This window comes from Callorhinchus milii, unplaced genomic scaffold, assembly GCF_018977255.1.
Source record: "Callorhinchus milii isolate IMCB2004 unplaced genomic scaffold, IMCB_Cmil_1.0 Scaffold9, whole genome shotgun sequence".
Taxonomy (NCBI): Eukaryota; Metazoa; Chordata; class Chondrichthyes; order Chimaeriformes; family Callorhinchidae; genus Callorhinchus; species Callorhinchus milii.
Window position 1 is genome coordinate 20,316,824 of NW_024704750.1, and position 13,565 is coordinate 20,330,388.

Here is a 13,565-nt window from a genome sequence, read left to right on the forward strand (position 1 = left end):
GCAATGTCTCTCCACACAACAGCAACTGGTCATATCTGAAATTAAAGGGAGTAAAAAGGAAGTGGGTAGAAATAGGGGGGGGGGGGGTGTGAGTTGTCGGGGATTAATACCTTGAATTATATGATCTCCTTCAGATGCATGTGAATCACAGCTGAGATTTTCCACTGGACCCATTTTTTGGCAGTTTTAGACTAAATATTACAGGGCCCAGTCACTTTTCATTTAGACTGAAATGCAATTTTGTCTGTTAAACCGAGCTGTTTCAACAGCAGTGAGGATGGAGGGGAGGAGAGGCAGGGAACAAGCACATATTCGAGTCAGAATTGAACCCTCTTGTGGATTGAAACCGAACTATTTCTCAAGCAGCACAATGGAAAACTATTGGGATGAATTAAACCAAGGAAACGGATCCACAGTCTCTTTATATATCCTCAGTGACATAAGCGACCACCCACTAGGGTTATAGGTAAGCGCTCTGAGACCCATCTAGCGTGAAGGGCGCTATATAAATGAAAGTTGTTGTTGTTATCAGGAGGCAAGTGGGAAGAGTCCCTGCTCCCAGCGACTGATCTGACCCTCCAGGACTTGCAGTGAGCCAGGCTGGGCTGTGCTGGCATCACGGTGTCCTGGAGAAACATAGAAACAAGAGTAGGCTACTCAGCCCCTTGAGCCTGTTCCATCATTTTATAAGATCATGGCTGATCTGTACTTCAAGTCCAGTTACCCGCCCCTTACCCCATATCCCTTAATACCCTGACCTAACAAATAGCTATCTGCCTCCATCTCGAAAATGTGAATGGAGACCTGGAGACCCGCCTGGCTCAGGCTCCAGGGCCAGACTCAGGCTCAGGCTCCAGGGCCAGACTGAGAGGCGCGACTGTGAGAAGATTGATGACTCCGCCCAGCAGAGGGCACTTGGCTCAGCTCCGCCCACCCAAGACTTGCTTATTGGTCAGTCATTGGTTACATGGAGATCCTGTGGGATTGGGTCCAGGTAAAGCTGTCTGTGCTGTTGGCTCTGGGCAGTGAGTGTGTCGAGTGTACGTGGCTGTACTGAGGACAGGGACGTGACCTGTGGGATTCCCACTATAGGTTTCAGTGAGTCTTACATTTGGTTTCTTGCTTCTCTGCTCCCGCTCCTCTCACTGTCTCCCGGAACTCGCTATTCGCTGTGTTCACACTGCTCTCGGAACCCAGAGCGCTCTGGGATGCTACCTTGTGTGAGGGGCGCTATATAAATTAAAGCAGCTGTTGGCCTTGCCTTGTGCTCATCCTTTGTGCCTTTTAACCACTAACCTCAGGACGCCTACATAAAAGATTCTCCATGTGGTAACCTGGATATGCTTTCCAGACTAAAGTCTTCAATGAGGTGACTATTCCAGGATCCAGGCTCCACACATGCCACCTGAGATTGGTCTGTCTGCAGATCAGCCAGCACAGGAGAGTGTTCCAGCTCCAAAGTAAGGGCCAGAGAAATCCATGGTCACTGGTCTCCCTGTCACTGACCCACCACAGGATGGAGACCAGCTGTGATTTGCTGACGATGGAGAGGTGCTTCACGTTTTGTGGGCACAATTTAACAATCACTCAGCGAACAGGCAAAGATCTCTTAGTTTCTGCTCTGGTCTGGGATGCTGTAAGTAAATCCTCACTGCTGCGTGTCTTTCTGGTGTGGGATGGTGTAAATCCTCACTGTGTGTCTGCATTAATAATAATAATATTCCTTGCATTTGATATAGTGCCTTTTCACATTGCTGAGAATGTCTGAAAGCACTTCACAGAATATAGCGTAAAGTGGATTGACTGGGTATTTTGCTGGTTAAGCATTGATTGAACATGAGAACATTAGCTTCATATCCCTAATTAATTTCCTCCTGTTATTCTTTTTGGGAAAAATACAAACTATTAAGATGGTGACAGTTACAGCAGGCACAAACAGCATTTCCCCTTGCCTACCACAGTTAACTGCTCAAATCCCAATTTCTTAAATGTTGTTCTGGGCTCAAATAGCAGTGCTGTGTGTGGTAAAGTGTCCTCTAACAACTCATTTTTTACATATGGCTCTGGAGCTGGTACCCTGAGTGCTGATGCCCTGCTCATGTATGGCTGATGTGCGTGAGTGCGAGCAGGCTGATGCTCACCTGGCTGCCATACACATGCAGAACTAGGAGAGGAGGCCACAGAGCAGTCGGGGCCAGTAAACCCATCCGATATCAACCTCCCTGACCTTGGGATGCCTGTCGTGAATTTTATTTCCCTGAGGTTTAGAACCAGGGGCTGTAACTCCATCTACTTTACCTATGGCTGCCCATGCAGAAAACAAATTCTTTCTGCCCTGGTAACTTTTTCCAGTGACAATCCTGATCTTGTGGCATCTGCTTCTCAGGTAAAGATATAATTCACTTGAAGGTGCTTTCATGATTCCGTATAAACGCTGCTGAGTGCAGCCCTGTGCGCTGCACATTGATGAAAGCTTGAAACGTGTAAGGGGACCAACCACTGAGAGCATTGTGCAGGCCTGTAGCATAGTAGTTAGAGCACTCGCCCACAAGCAAGAGGACCTGGGTGAGTTTCTTAGGCAGGGCGAAATCTTAGGCAAGTTTCCTTACTCAATTACAACAACTTGCATTTATGTAGCGCCCTCACACAGGATAATGTCCCAGAGTGCTCTGTTTACCTAGCAGTAAGGAGGAACCCGGTTGTTAGTCAATTGGAGGATCAGCTTTCCAGGGAGTAATAATCCCTTTTTTAAAAAAAAAATAATTTGGTTACTCAATCCATGACTGTTTTTGGGACACTGCTATGAGCAATGGACTAATGTGTTTTGCCACAAAATATACAGTCTTTTCATTTTCCAGTATATTCTGTTAAGTGCTTTGCGACGTCTCAAAGATGTGATAAGTTGCTATATCAAATGCAAGGCTTATTATTATGATTCCTCTCTAAACCCTCCACTGTCTCCATCGCTAACCGAGCCCACTCCCATTCTTTGCACTAATTTTAGGCTTGAAGTGCTTCGCACCACCTTTAAAAGTAGCTTTAAAGCAAATTGTGTTACTTTTCAGGGTATAGTTCTTTGCCATTACTTTGAAGAAGAGAACTTGCAATTCCATGGGAAAAGGGTGATTGAACTAGGATCGGGCACCGGAATTGTAGGAATATTAGCTGTTCTACTTGGTGAGTTCCAACCTGAAAGTCACACGTTTTAGAAACCAGAGTGGGAATAAATATGAAAGCGAGGGAACAGCTACAATGTAATGGTAAATCATCATCATCATTGAAAAATGAATTGTTTAACAATAATCCTTACATTAACTGTTCACTTCCTGCCAATGTTTTATGTCAGTACCTTTAATTCCTTTCTGAAGATTGCTATCTCTGTGCCTTAACTATTGAAAATTATTTAAATCCCAATCACTATCATTAATAATAATGATTTTAAACACTTCCTTTGTTTGGAACTATTTGAAACTTCCTACAAAGGCATATCATTTTGTAATCAGAAAAGCTGAACTGTGAAAAAGGTTATTTCAAATGATTTAATAAAGTAAACAGGTTTGAGTTTGGGGTAAATCCTCTTTTGCTTGGTTCCACTGTAACCTGCTGCCCTCCCCACCCCAACCATTTGAGCTTATCAATGTGGAGTGAGGTTTATCTCAGAAAGACGGCTTCTCTTTAGCTCACTGGCCACTGAAGTGGACCTCTCTATTGGTCTATTTCAGCCTGGAACTATCCTTACCCGAGTTGCCCTTTGCTGCAGACGATTGTGTTTATTGTTTCCTGTGTGTGTGTGTATATGAAGTGAGGTCAGATTGATCCCATCAGGAGATATATACATAGTGATGCCCTGCAATTTTTGTTTTTGAATCAGGTGGAAATGTGACCTTGACAGACCGGCCGAGTGTTTTGAAACAAATGCAACACAATGTTTCTGTGAACATTCCCTCAGAATTGGCAGCCCGTGCCACCATCAGTCCCTTCAGCTGGGGCATCGATGAACGTGACTACCCTTCAGACTATGACATTGTCCTAGGTTCGGATATTGTGTATAACCGAAGTACCTTCCCCACATTATTAAATACACTGAAATATCTCAGCAATGCAGAGACCGTCACCTACCTGTCTTCAGAAATGCGGAAAGATCTGCGAGCTGCTCAGTTTTACCTGGAGGTTCTGCCTCAGCATTTTAACTGCAACCTTGTTTACAGAAACAAGGAGAAGAATATCAACGTGTACAGAGTGACCAGAAAACCGCCAGCCCATATGGGGGGCACTTGTACAGACAAATCTGATTTATGAAATCCGAGTCTTGAGATTCAGTAGAGAGTTTCCCTGTCTGTATGTTATTTACGTCAGTTCAAATAAATATTTCCAACTTCCTGGAGTTTCTTCACCTATTGATCTTCAACAGAGGAGATTGTATTTCTCCAGTACAATTCACATCACAATACTGTAACAATAGGAACAGTGGACACAGAGCATTAAGCTTTGAGTGTGTGTGGGATTTGGAGGTGACTGTAGAGCTGGTGGTGATACAGCTCAAGTTCCAGTTATTTCTTCACTATTTTCATGACCTTGAAGTGGGAAATAGGGTGCAGTTTATCTACCTCTGAATTCCTTCCCATACTAAAAAGTAACAAAGCTGCAAGCAGTCTCTTATTAAGTAAACTAGACTTCATTTGCTGGACACTCATGGCGGAGGTTAGAATAACACACACCAGATACACAATGCTAGGTATTGAAGGACAGAAGATTGGAAGCATAGTTGGTTCAGAACAACTCAAACTTCCGCATCGCAGATACACTGCTTGCAATGGTGTGATTGTTGATTACCCATACAAGGTGTCTTTGGCTAAGGGAGGGTGCAGTGGTTCGGTGGTGAGTATCTGAGATCAACTCGGATCTTTAAGATGTTTGAAAGCAATTTGATCGTACATCAAAGTATCTGCCCAATAAAAAGACAATCCCAAGGGAAGATTAAAGAGAAGGATACCAGACCAACTGAAATTATCCTTAAATACGGCTTGAAATGCTGTTGGTCAAAAGAACATAAAAATTTGCAAGGCGGAAGAAGACCAAGGTCAATCCAGTTCGCCTTCCACCATCCTGGCAGTCATTTGACATGTCATATCCCAATCTATATACTGTATTCTGAGATATTATTTTCTAGCAGAAATCTATCTAATTTCTTCTATCTTATTCAAGGTATTCCACAGTGGGAAAGTATTTTAGATTTGGCATTCATAGCTTGAAGATTATTGAACATTTCACAGAGTATCTGAGTGTTTGTGGTGTGGTATGGGATGCTGTAAATCCAGTCACTTATGCCAATAGATTGATAGGCTAGGAGGAAGGAAATAGGTTGGAGACTATAAAGCATGCTCTGGGTTTCTGCTTGTGTCAGACTCCTGCTTGATCAATTAAAATAATCACAAGACAGGTGGTCTCCTGAGGAACAAGAAAACATTTGATTTTCAAATTACTTTACTTGACTTTGCTTGTTCCAGTGAGAGGTTGGTGTGACCCTAGATCTTCTCTCATAAGCGTTTTGAAGTGGGAGGTCAATGCCAGTACAATAGAAACACTATCTCCAGGTCCTTCCTTCTTCCTGTAGGACCGAGTCTACAAGCATTTTGCCCTCCAAAATACAGTGTGAACAAGTATTGGTATTTCATTCATCTGTAATAATATTCTCTGCATTTGCTACCACACATGTTGAAATGTGTCTCTCATTTCTTTGAAGTGTAGGAACTATGCATTTGTAAGGGGAACTCAGTAGCCAAATTTCACACAATAATGTTCCATAAATAGCTAGGAGGTGAATGAACATTTTATTTAACGTGGGGGATTGTTGGACAGGAGGACATACGGAAAAACGCCCTTTTCTTTTTGAATAGTGTCATTGGATTTTTAATGTCTACCTGAACAGACAGATGGGATCTTGGCTTAATTTTTTTTTACTGAGTGGAATGTGGAAAGCGAAACCACAACAAAATATGGCATCAAATTACACCTCAGGATACAAGCCTAACTCAAAGTCAAATGAACCTGCTCACCAAATAAACTCACATCAAAACTCAAAACAGAGCTTTGCTCTCACATTTTCACATTTTGTTTTAACCAGAAAAGTAAAGCTGGGCTCTGTGGCTGGTTTGGAGTATTATTTAGCAACACACAGTTACAGCTCGTTGAATTAACTGATACAACTTTATTTTAATCATTTTATTCTTGACCTACTTTTAGAATCTGTCACTCTTTCCACCTCGTGCAATTGGCTGGTGATGAATGATGGAACTAGGAAATAACAAGGGTTTCAATGTGGAGTGGAACAGAACCACTCTCACTCAATGCCTGAACCTGATTATCGGCGAATGGTTATATTTTTGTTACTTTATACACATTACAATTTTTACTTTCATCACGGTAAACGAGTTGGCAGTTAAAATAGGGAGGTAGCGTGTCGTGGTAAAAGCTGGAGGACATGGTATAGGGATTCATTGCGGAACAGAGATAGATAACAGTTTCTTTGTGGCTGAGATGCAGTAGTGTCTGTAAAAGAGGGATATAGGAGCTCGGGTGAAACACCAGTTCGGAACCTAATATGATATCGTAGTCCGCAGGAAAACTGTTTTGGTCTTGGCCCCAGGAAAGGGCGCTGATAGTTGAACGACGCACATCGGAAGGAGGGATGTTCGCAGCAACATTGACCTCGATTTGTGGGAGAGCATATGCTTGGTCAGTCAGAGTTACTTCACCACCTGACAAGGAGAAACAGGCGATTAGGTTTCCCTTCAACAACTCAACCCTTGCACTCAGGCAAAGGTGGAATGTGGATGTGGAAATTAACACTTCTGTTCAAATTAATGCTGAAACACAATCTCAATACACAACAGGCTGGTGTACTAACATAACTTACTCTGTGAAGTGAATACCGAGTTGGTGCAGGTTGAGGTGACAGAATAACAGTACAAGTTATATTTTGCTCTACTCAAAAGCCTGGAAAATGGATCCTTTTTATGACGGGAATTAGAGTTCAACCATCTGTCCGTTTGATTGATCTATTAAGTGTCTGTTAAGGACATTCGAAGAAATGAAACAAAAATGAAATTGGGAAATGTGCCCTATTCTGTGCTCTCTGTTTATCCCTCTGGTTTGAACTTACCGAGCAGTGCTGCTAATATTCCCACAAGTCCAGTGCCTGAGCCCAATTCAATCACTTTCTTCCCTGAGAAACGTATAGCTTCTTTTTCAAAGTAGTTGCACAGAACAACACCCTGGAAATCACAGCATATACACAATAATGGTTATTTTAGGTGTTGCGCAGGATCATGAACCTGTCTTTAGGAGGGCGTGGGTCACACACAGAAAACAAAACTTGGACAGCAGTTTTAATAAAAAAANGATTTATTTTGAAAAGGAATCTCTGTCTTTATACATCCGTCTTCTCCAGACTTCCCTCACTTCTCACGAGCCCCAGTTTTAGATTGGTGCTGAATTATCACTTGAAAAAAAATTTCAACACTTAATCCATGACTGGGACACTGCTGTCACAATTGGCTTCCGCGTTTCGCCCGCAAAACGTACAGTCAATTCACTTTACAATATATTCGATGAAGCGCTTTGAGACGTCTTGAAGACGTGATAAGGCTTTATATTAAATACAAGGATTATTATTATTATTATTTGCTTAGGGCTGGAATTCCAATTCAGCCCTTGTTAGCTCCCTTCAGTATAACACCTTTTACTGAGTTACACATGAAAAAAAAATACGCTCCTTACAATTATGAGGAATTTTGATGAAATGGGAAAAAATATTCCCACTGTTGTGTGAGTCACGACCAGCAGCATCATGTTAATGGCTGGTTACAAATAAATGAAATTTTTGAGCTTTGATTTTTCACATAGTTTCACATTAACAATAGTTTAACAATATCTTCACTTACAGCATTCCAGATGATCCCGGACACACCTTGTGACGAGTCAAATGTTATAGCAATCTTCAAATTGTGTCCACAAAGTCTGATGCAGATCACCTTGTTGGGGGGCAGGACGTCTGGGCTGAAAGGTTGAGTGATTTTCTCTTCTTCTTTCATTGTTGTCATCTTCTCTGAATGAACTCTTCGTCTGAAATCACACTGACTCCGATTGATCCTCTAATTTCGAATCAGCTTCTATTCCTTCTCTACTGGATCCTGATGTAGTTCTGTTGAAATTTCAGATGAGGTTGTTGTCTTCTCAATAAAAAAGAGATTTTAAATTCTTGTTTAAAACTATGAGAATAGTTAAGCAATTACCTCTCCCCTTGGGGAGTAAAACAATGCAGTAAATTAATAATGAGTGATTCCTGAATAATAATAATAATTCTTGCATTTGATATAGCACCTTATCACATCTTTGAGATGTCTCAAAGAGCTTCACCGAATATTCTGAAAAGTGAATTGGCTGTATATTTTGTGCATATGTTCTGTCACTACAACGATCAACTTGCTGAAGAAAATTGTTCAGTTTATTGGAACAAGCAAAAGATCTTAGGATCAGCAATACTATCTAAAGAGCAACTCCTTCTTAACCCCACTCCACCCCTCCCCCCCCCACCCCCAACCATAACAGGAGAAAATACCTTTCACATTTGAGGTAAAACAAATATAGTTTAACAATGCAGTTTAACAATATGTTGGGTAAGTTTCCTTACTCCATGTGCCTCTGTTTACCTCTGGTTACCTAGCAGTAAGTAGGAACCAGATTTATTTTCCAGGAGTAATAATCCCTTCAAAACAATAATAATAATAATAATTTGGTCAATCAATCGACAACTGTTTGTGGGACATTGCTGCTGGACAATTGGCTGCTGTGTTTCGAGGCAGCCAACAAGGAGAAATAGTGAACAAGTGAAACCTTTCCAAAGCCCCACACTCACCTTTAAATGAGACTACGAATGTTGCTTAATTAATTCAAACAATCCCAAACAGCGAAAGCTTGGTATCCTCGTGTTTCATTTGCCCACAGAACTCCTTTCTTTAATAAATATTCACAGCAGAGCAACTGGGTGATTTGACCACACCTCTTCCAATGAGACTGTCCAACCACCATGGGTTGCCTTACGCACTCCTTCGAAACATTTCAGCTTTCTCTTCAGGACAAACATGATTCAAAGTTTTATAGAAAGGGCCACTGAATATAAGAACAAAGAGGGTAAAATTTTAACATTTGTACAAATTTTAGTTAGATTTCACTTGGAGTGCAGTGTTCATTTCTACAATAATAATAATAATTCTTGCGTTTGATATAGAGCCTTATCTTGTTGTCGAGATGTGTCAAAGTAAAATATACAATAAAATGGGTTGACAGTTAGAATATACAGTAAAGTTGTGGGTGAAACACAGCAGTCAATTGTGCACAGCAGTGTCCCACAAATAGTTGTGGATTTATTTTTGAGACTTAATTATAGAAAATACTTGGCCATTTTTTGATTTTGGTCAACCGGGAGTCTGACACAGACGGAAACCCATCACCGTGTTTGATTATCCGAACTAGACTGAAAGTTCCACTTGTATCCACCCCTGATCCATGACCAGTTCCCTGTGTCTGGAATCAAATGCATCTGCTGTATTTGTAGAGCAAGGTACATGATTACTTCTCAGTCGTCAGACTGTAACTTGGGCAGTGACAAGAAATGAACCTTGAAAACCTCCAACAAAATATAATCTCGTTCAACACATGCTGATTACAGAGGGGTCTCTTTGGAGCTGAACTGGAAATTGAGCCAGGCCTCTGGAACATTCTCGGTAGTCTGGTTTCTGAGCCAGGCGGGTCCGCAGTATTCCAGGGAACTATTGATGACCAAATAGCTGGCTATTCGGCAGGACCTGGAAGGGCAAACCAGTCACTGGGGCAGGGAGTCATCTCACTCAGCTCCTGTTAAAACTGCAAGCCAAAGCCCCAAGGGTAGGGTGGTTCCTAGCTCGCCAACCAGCGGGAAAGCTTCCCAGACAACAATATCAATGGCAAGCTACGCAGTTTTAGCTGCTTAGACTCCAGCAGTTACCCCAACACACATTCTGGGGTCCCCAAGCCTTGGTTTTTGTCAACTGCGCGTAATACTTTTCTGGAATTAGATAAACATGATACTTCCCTCCATCAGAGAGAGAGAGTACATTCCATTCCAACAATCTATCTCTGGGATTTCCATGTGTAGGTGGATGTATGGAATTCTCAGTTTGGTTTGGATACTCTTAAGCACGGTGATGGGTTTCTGCATGTGTCTGACCAAAAAAAATTGATCACAGAATGGGAGTCAGTGCTGGGAATGTACACTTTGTGTCTGATATCAACACTGAGTACTCTGACGTCAGACATACCAAGGTCCAAATGTACAGTAAACATCTTCCTGCACTTTCTTCATGGTGACCCTGAATTATTGTCTCCCAGAGGCACGGACTGTGTCAGGCTGACTCAGGTGGTGAGGGATCTTTACACTCCAGTGCCCGAATCAATAGGTTCCAGTGCACTCCTGGGATTGCTAAACATTGTTGGAGGTCACTTCTGAATGAGCGTGCTGTCCTGAAATTGACAGGGACGGTGTTTTAATTTTTGCTCCCTGATTTTTATTAATTTCATGTAGTGATTAGGTTTTAAAGTTGATTTACCTTCAATTAATTTTCTATTATTTCATGGGGAAGCTCGCTGGAGTCCTTCACTGTCAATACTTGTAGAGGTTGTTTATTTGGAGGACAAGCTGGTTGGTCTCTGACTGGATTTTGTGGAGCACTCGCAAGGTGATTAAACTTTCCACTTATTAAATACAGAGGAGGAAGAACTGGTGTAAGGGAAGCGCCGTTCCCACAGGGACACCAGTGATACACAAACATCAAATTACCTTTTCAGGCCAACTAGGAAATGACAATAATTGATATCAGCAATGGGTTAAGCGAAAGATTCCATGATACTGTCGGCACAGAAAAAATTATATAAAGGAAGGAAGCCATTGTGCTATTCTATCCATAAGCTATCAAGGCAGATTATTATATACAATATATATAAGATGCTGGTGTGTTTAACCTAGGTCTGTGGGGGAATGGAACCTACATCCCATTTCTTCACCCCCTCCACCAATTCACTATGTTGATAGTGCTCGAATCCACCATTCCTGTTGGTACCCAGATTCTGTCAGCTTCAGCTTCCCCACTACTGCCTTTGGTCAAGTGATGCTAACGCAAAGTGGTGACACTTCAGTCAAAGATTAGCTTGGATACAAACATTCAGGCAATGCACATCACAGCGAATAGAACTTGGAGTTCTGTAAGTACAGACCCTCTGTCCCAAACACTCGGATTTAATCAGCAGAAGAATGTAAGTTTGTCATTACTCACTTGTCCTTTAGCATCAGAGCCAGAGTGGCCACATTGTGAAATTATCCAGTTTTGTCAGTTAATGTCCTGGAACTGATTTTCAGGTTACTTTTTATTGAAGGATTAATTAAATAATTTTATGCGTTAATTAATTTACGAAAGACCAATGTTTCGCAGTTTGTCTGAACTCTAGACAAAAGTAAAACCATCGCTCAGCTAAGACAGAGGCAAGATTTGTGCCATTGACAGAGAAACGACTCCATTGTTTATAGTGAAACCTGGTTGTTTTGTGCTATGAGTTGCCTAACGATGCAATTTATTACAAATAGATTTAAAATACCTCACAATTATATTGAATTCTCACAGATTCGCCAGAATTTAGTTTTTTTTTAAACAAGGAATTTCCTAGGGTACGTTTACAGAGAATCATTGGGATGGGTTGATCCAATCACCCATTAACAAAGTGTGTGAATAAACTATCCCAGCCGCCCTCTCCCTTCTCCACTCCCTCTCACAAAGAGAACGTCCCACTTTCTCAGAGTTAGTAACTAATTTTTTTCTTGTCCTTTCTCTCAATCCAGTTAATGCTGATCGCAATCAGGTGATGTTGAAGTCTTGCAACATTTCGATCATTTAAAAGTGGATGCAACGTGCAGTTCGCACTTATTGCTGTGCTCCTGGCCTCAATGTGCAGCACACGTGGAACAACAGAGGAGCTTCACCTTGGCTGAATAATAGTGAGCATTGCACCATTCTCCTCCATATTATTTGTTGTAATAAGAGTTCATATTCTTTCCTCTCATTCACTCTCCGTGTGTTTTCTCTTGGCTGATCGGTTGCTGTGATCCGTAGTGATCATGTCCCATTTCTTTCAGCTTCTGAGTTCCTTTGCTTCTGTCCCCAAAGCCTCATGGCTTCCTCCGCCATCCTGGCTTGGACCTTCTCCAAGGAAATATGTACAGACTCTAGTTGGGCTTGATAGATAGTCTCCTTCTATTCTCAAATATTTTGATCCTCTATTTCTTCGTAGATTGGAAATTAAAGCACACATATTTGAATATAAGGGATTTTATTTATGAAATGAAAGGTTTAAAAATGAATGGTTACTGGATCAAAATGGCAATCCATTTAAGGAGCATTTGTGTATCAGCTTGGCTTAGTTAGGAGCATAGGACACCAGAGTTTGGAGGGCATCCAGTCTATCCAGCCTGTTCCTTCAATTTAGTCGATGTTGGCAAATCTTTTAACCCAAATTCTCCATAAATTTTGTCATGCCCCTTAATAAGAGGATTGGTAGCACTTTTGCCGATGGGTCAGAAGATGATGAGTTTGAGTCCTGTGTTGGGAACTTTGAGCTCATGATCCAGATTGACCATGTTATCAGACCATGGCATTGCCAAAGGTCCCCCCTTCAGAAAAGACATCAAATGGGAGTCTTGTATCCCTGACTGGGTGGACGTTAAAAAGCCCCTACATTCTGGCTGTCTAGAGGACGTTTCTGTGTGTAAATTGGCTGTCAGCAATTCTTGTGTGGCACTTTCAGACATTTCGACTTGACCAGTCACTCTATCAATCCAGGAAAAGAAGCTCCATTCTGACGTTAGGATTTTGGACCTATCTTCACCCATCAAAGGTTTATTGCAGTTTACCATTATTATTTAAAAGAAAAATAGAGGAAAATAAAATAGTTTGCAATGTTTCCTAATTGTATCTGTCATCTTGCCATTAGTCTATTTCATTCATTGATTTCATAATTCTCTCCACTCATTTTTTTTAAAAGAATATTTTCATTAAGAATATTTATCAATGCCTGATTTTCTGTCATTCATAGTTTAATTAATATTAATTGAATTAGGATTGTGTATTCTTTACTACATTTTACAGTAAATCATGTGAAGCATTTTGAGACATTTCAATAATGTGATAGGGCGACATATCAAATGCAAAGATTATATTTTTGTGTGCATGGCTATAGACTATACTTTGTGTGTTAGATTAGCTGAATGGATCAATTTAAAAATCGTCACACTCATTTTCAAATCCCTTCATGCCCTGGAACCTTCCCACCTCTCTGATCTGCTTACTCCGCAACCCACTATCCATTGCCTCCGCTCGACTGGCTCCAGCCAATCCCTCGTGCCCTCTGTTCCACCATTGGTGGCCATGCTTTCAGCCACTACACCCTGAAACTCTGGAACACTCTTCCTCTATCCCTCT

At 41.4% G+C, this 13,565-nt stretch overlaps 2 protein-coding genes across 2 annotated transcripts; one reads left to right on the forward strand and one right to left on the reverse strand.

Moving 5' to 3' along the window:
- Nucleotides 1–967: 967 nt before the first annotated feature.
- Nucleotides 968–4,299, forward strand: LOC103187505 (EEF1A lysine methyltransferase 3-like). Its single transcript, XM_007907034.2, has 4 exons — nucleotides 968–994; nucleotides 1,352–1,636; nucleotides 3,066–3,177; nucleotides 3,872–4,299. Exons 1-4 carry the CDS (start codon nucleotides 968–970, stop codon nucleotides 4,297–4,299), a joined length of 852 nt encoding a protein of 283 aa, XP_007905225.2.
- Nucleotides 4,300–5,416: 1,117 nt separating this feature from the next.
- Nucleotides 5,417–8,102, reverse strand: LOC103187532 (EEF1A lysine methyltransferase 3-like). The gene is made up of 5 exons (XM_007907079.1): nucleotides 7,944–8,102; nucleotides 7,163–7,274; nucleotides 6,414–6,758; nucleotides 6,238–6,294; nucleotides 5,417–5,448 (listed from the first exon to the last, which is right to left on the reverse strand). Exons 1-5 carry the CDS (start codon nucleotides 8,100–8,102, stop codon nucleotides 5,417–5,419), a joined length of 705 nt encoding a protein of 234 aa, XP_007905270.1.
- Nucleotides 8,103–13,565: the final 5,463 nt, after the last annotated feature.

What these genes read in the sequence shown, in the direction of transcription:
- LOC103187505 (XM_007907034.2), top strand. Translation starts at nt 968, where the DNA reads ATGGAGATCCTGTGGGATTGGGTCCAG. An exon ending in CTGCTCTGGTCTGGGATGCT is followed by an intron (nt 1,637 to 3,065) that starts GTAAGTAAATCC and finishes GTTACTTTTCAG; the next exon opens with GGTATAGTTCTTTGCCATTA. An exon ending in AATATTAGCTGTTCTACTTG is followed by an intron (nt 3,178 to 3,871) that starts GTGAGTTCCAAC and finishes TTTTTGAATCAG; the next exon opens with GTGGAAATGTGACCTTGACA.
- LOC103187532 (XM_007907079.1), bottom strand. Translation starts at nt 8,102, where the DNA reads ATGACAACAATGAAAGAAGAAGAGAAAATCACTCAACCTTTCAGCCCA. An exon ending in ACTCGTTTACCGTGATGAAA is followed by an intron (nt 6,295 to 6,413) that starts GTAAAAATTGTA and finishes GTTATTTCCTAG; the next exon opens with TTCCATCATTCATCACCAGC. An exon ending in AAGAGTGACAGATTCTAAAA is followed by an intron (nt 5,449 to 6,237) that starts GTAGGTCAAGAA and finishes CTTGTTCCTCAG; the next exon opens with GAGACCACCTGTCTTGTGAT.